Source organism: Etheostoma spectabile, chromosome 12, assembly GCF_008692095.1.
Source record: "Etheostoma spectabile isolate EspeVRDwgs_2016 chromosome 12, UIUC_Espe_1.0, whole genome shotgun sequence".
Lineage (NCBI taxonomy): Eukaryota > Metazoa > Chordata > Actinopteri > Perciformes > Percidae > Etheostoma > Etheostoma spectabile.
In genome coordinates this window covers 28,697,100-28,702,099 of record NC_045744.1, presented here as the reverse complement: position 1 = coordinate 28,702,099, position 5,000 = coordinate 28,697,100, and the positions used below count along the sequence as shown (strand labels likewise).

The following is a 5,000-nucleotide window of genomic DNA, read 5'->3' as shown; positions in this document are numbered from 1 at the left end:
CAGAAAATCTGTGTTATGTTCTTTTTTACAAAGGAAATAAATGTCAGACTGACATGTGATGTGCATTCTTTTTAGAAAACAATTAGTTTTTAGAAATGTCTCATTATATATTGTCTCTAGAAGTGTATTATTCAACTTTTGTTTTTGATAAAGAAGGAAAAGAAAATCATAATACTCAATAATATCGGATCGCAAGAAAAGCAAATCGCAACGCAAATCAAATCCCTGCCCATGTATCATAAAAGAATTGAATCGGGACTTTTACATTTTTAACAAATGACCTCACTGCAGCACAAATATTCTAAAAGCCCACTTTGTCCTGAAAAAAAATGATGTTTACATCTTGACTGTAGACAATAGGGTTGTTTTACAAGCTTTTTTAGAAAATTAAACCAGACAAACAAAGAATTGTAGAAATGACCTTAGGTTTCTGAGGGTTAATAAATGACATGTAATTGTGCTCTCTGATGTTTAATTTATGCAAAAAAGTATAAGTATATTTTTCTAACTAACTTTCTAACTGATCCAATTGTGTTTAATATTGAGATGCATCGTAGTTTTTTTTTGTGATTCATCATTTATGTCTGACACGCTGTTGTCCTCTCCCTTCAGCTGAAGAAAGACTACCTGGACGGAGTGGGCGACACAGTCGACCTGTGTGTGATTGGCGCCTACCTGGGAAAAGGCAAGAGAACGGGCACCTACGGGGGCTTCCTGCTGGCCTGCTACGATGAGGACAATGAGGAGTTCCAGTCAGTCTGCAAGGTGGGTGTCTGTCTAGTGCATGTTTACAACTGCATGCAACTATGCATCCCACAAACGATACAGGAGGACAGGGGGATCACGGTTTGCGTCTCTGACTCACATGTATTACATTTGAATGAAAACAGCTTATATAGTGTAAAAGGTGCAAAAGATTTTCAAGGTTCACATTTTCCTGCCGGCTGTTATTTACTTTATTTTATTAGTGGAATAGTGCACATCCAAATGCATTTTCGTCCCCCCCAAAGGACCCAAAATAAATATCTCCAGGGGAACTCATTTTAAATTTCTGGCCTCTGCATTTTCAGGCAGTTGAATCCTGAAGTATAAAAGAGTTAATGTATGTAATTTAAAATGTCCCTCTGGCTGTTCATGTATTTATACATTTAACCTTTGGGGAGCAAGACTAATAAAAATGTCTAGTGTGCCCAGTCTTCAGCTCCAAGATGGCCTATTTTTTAACATATTTAATATACTGTAAGGCAGTTTAAGCTGTTCATAAGCCTATAAACCTAGTCTTGTAATTTTTTTTAATTCTTCCGAGCCAAGTGTTAAGTCAGTAAATGCAACACAGCTAATCTAGATAAAAGTTTACCATCGCAAGACTGCTGATTCAGTTCTACTAGTTGTATGGCACTCTTGGCTCCCTGCATGGACACGCTAAAACGCTGTCTGTGTCTGAGCTAGAGGCCAAACAACGCAATGTATCATCCAGAACAACATCGGCTGTCATTGTAAATTAACCTGTTACCAGAGCAAAGAAAGTTCGTAAAGACGATCCCTTGTCGTGTGTCTCACTATACCCACGCACCTCCATCCCACCGGAAGGTAAAGCACGACAACTGGTGTCAGAAGTGGGATCTTCTGCAAAACTTCTGTGAATCCAATCAAAAAGACTATATCCTCATGCATCCTGAGCTAACTTACAACTTAGAGCTAAGCTACAACTAGTCACGGCTGTGTTGGAAAAGAGAAAAGAGATTGCGAAGAAAACAGTAGTCAAGTTGCCGCAACATTGCTGCAACTTTCACAATAAGAGCACCACAGGAAGTGCCCAACAAAATAAAACAAATAATATTAAAAGTAAAAGTAAATAATTACTGATGAACTACAAGGCGCTACGGCAGTCCCGGCAGAGGCAGGAACAGCTCCTGAATGGTTGCCAGCTGTGTTGGAAAATCAAAATCAACAAGTAAGACACCTTCAATTGATGTTGGCCCCTGTCCTTTCACACATAACCGGACAATCAGCTGCACAACAAACCCCACCATCACTCACTACTGCCAAAGGGGGAGAGGACATACAGTGGTGTGAAAAAGTGTTTGCCCCCTTCATCATTTCCTGTTCCTTTGCCTATTTGGACCAATAAGTGTTTCGGAACATCAAACCAATTTAAACAATAGTCAAGGACAACACAAGTAAACACAAAATGCAATTTGTAAATGAAGGTGTTTTATTAGGTGAAAAAAAATCCAAACCATCATGGCCCTGTGTGAAAAAGTGATTGCCCCCCTTGTTAAAACATACTATTCCTGTGGTTGTCCACACCTGAGTTCAATTTCTCTAGCCACACCCAGGCCTGATTATTGCCACACCTGTTCACAATCAAGGCATCACTTAAAATGAGCTGCTTGACACAGTAAGGTCCACCAGAAGATCCTTAAAAGCTACACATCATGCCGAGACCCAATAAATTCAGGAACAATTGAGAAAGAAAGTAATTGGGATCTATCAGCTGGAAAAGGTTAAAAGCCATTTCCAAAGCTTTGGGATCCAGCGAACCACAGTGAGACCATTATCCACAAATGGCGAAGACATGGAACAGTGGTGAACCTTCCCAGTGGCCGGCCGCCCAAAATTACCCTAAGAGCGCAGCGACGACCCATCCAAGAGTCACAAAAGACCCCACAACAACGTCCAAAGAACTGCAGCCTCACTTGCCTCAGTTAGGTCAGCGTTCATGCCTCCACCATCAGGAAAAGACCGCAAAAATGGCCTGCATGGCAGAGTCCAAGGAGAACACCACTGTTGAGCAAAAAACATCAAAGCTCGTCCCATTCTCCACAACATATCTTAATGATCCCCAAGACTTTTGGGACACATTCTGTGGACCAATGAGACAAAAGTGGAACTCTTGGAAGGTGTGTGTCCAATATTTCTGGCGTAGAAGGAACACTGCATTCATAAAAAGACATTATACCAACAGTAAAAATTGGTGGTGGTAGTGTGATGGTGGTGGTGTGTTTGCTGCTTCAGGACCTGAAGACTGCCGTGATAAAAGGAACTATGAATTCTGCTGTCTACCAAGAGATCCTGAGGAGAATGTCCGACCATCTGTTCGTGTACTCAAGCTGAAACGAACTTGGGTTCTGCAGCAGGACAATGATCCTAAACACACCAGCAAGTCCACCACCAAATGGCTGAAGAAAAACAAAATGAGCTGGAGCCTACCAAGTCCTGACCTAATCCTATTGAGATGTTGTGGTATGACCTTAAAAGGCCGTTCATGCTCGAAAACGCTCTAATGTAACTGAATTAGGACAATTCTGCAAAGATGAGGGCCAAAATTCCTCCAGACCTGTAAAAGCCTCATTGCACGTTTCGCAAACGCTTGTTTGCAGTTGTTTTGTTCTAAGGGTGGCCCAACCAGATATTAGGTTTAGGGGGCAATCACTTTTTCACACAGGGCCTGATGGTTTGGATTTTTTCACCTTTAATAATAAACACCTTCATTTACAAATTGCATTTTGTGTTTACTTGTGTTGTCCTTAACTATTTTTAAATTGGTGGAGTTCCGAAACACTTAAGTGTGACAAACATGCAAAGGAACAGGAAATGAGGAAGGGGCAAACACTTTTTCACACCACTGTAATCTTAATGCATTCTACAAGAGAAAGGTATGCACCTGACCCAAGTGCCCCTTTTGATATGACTACTAGACCAAGAGATCGTGCTCCCTTTGTAGGCAAACTGGAGGTCATAAATCAAAGATCCCAATACTCAGGCCCATCAAGGCGGAGTACAACTCTTGAATCTGATAGTAGACGCAGAGAGTTAAGGGATTCTGAGCGTGAAATCCAACACACGCTAGTTTAGCATGTCAAAAGGAGGCAAAATAATTCTGGAGCCTACTACAACACATTGTCAGAACCCCAGAGGACTAAATTAGCCACATTTGATGGAAATGAGGACTGAGACTCTTTTTTTTTTTTTGATCAAGCTAGTAAAAATGGGTGGAGTGCCACAGAACAAGTGGACAGGCTGCATGAGTGTTTAAGAGGAGCTGCAGTGCGCTACGTCTGTTCACTACCAGAGCGTAGAGGAGAAGATTATGTTCTCCTGGTAGAGCAATTTACTCAACGCTTTAGGGAAAAAATACCCCCCAACCACATTAAGGAGGGCGCTTGGAGAACTCCGACAGGGGCGAGAGACATCAGCTGAGTTTGCAGAGAAGGTGAGGTGCCTTATCACACTTGCAAATCCAGGAGTAGATAAGGACCAACTAGCAACTGATGCTTTTCTCAAAAACTTACGAAACCAAAAGGTGGCTTATGAAGTCATGAATCGTGACCCAGGCTCCCTTGTTGAGGCCCAAAAGTTTGTGGAGGCCCATGAGCATAACTTCAAAGCTACTGTAGGCTGTGACAATGAAATAAATAACAGAGCAAGACGCATCTCATGGGTTGATGAAGGAGACATGTGTGAAGATACTGCTACAATGTCCCGCAGGGTCCAGACCCCCCAGTATGTGTCTGACCAGTTTACTGCACTAATGGATCAAGTGAAGACCCTTGTTAACACAGTGGGAAACTTACAGCTGCAGGTTGAAAATCTCCAGCCTAGAAACACAGGACCCCAACAGCCCAAAGCTTTGTACCAGAAAGAAAACAAAATTATCCGCAAGTGCAACCCAACGGAGGGCTCAAACACCAAGCCCAAATCGTGGAACATCTGGTCCATGTTTTAAATGTGGGGAAACGGGACATTTCAGAAAGGACTGTGTTAGACCGTCCAGCGGTAACTAAAGTGGCAGGCATACAGACCACCTGCTGCAGTCAGATGGAGCCCCTAACTCAGATACCCAACTACAGGCAGATTGGCTGCACCAAAAAGAGAGGTGAGAGTTTACAAATTCCCCTGACTATAAATGGCATTCCAACGCAAGCTGTGGCAGAAACAACTGTGGTATCAGAGGAACTGTACAAAAGTATTCTGAAGAGCAACACAGCACCTGCAGA

At 42.3% G+C, this 5,000-nt stretch overlaps 1 protein-coding gene across 2 annotated transcripts in view; it reads left to right on the top strand.

The window, feature by feature from the left end:
- Window positions 1–5,000, top strand: part of lig1 (ligase I, DNA, ATP-dependent) — a 73,090-nt gene that overhangs the window by 46,220 nt on the left and 21,870 nt on the right. For both annotated transcript variants that reach the window (XM_032532425.1, XM_032532424.1), the window contains exon 23: window positions 613–765. In XM_032532425.1, coding sequence (XP_032388316.1) covers window positions 613–765 — 153 coding nt within the window. The remainder of the gene's footprint in view (window positions 1–612; window positions 766–5,000) is intronic.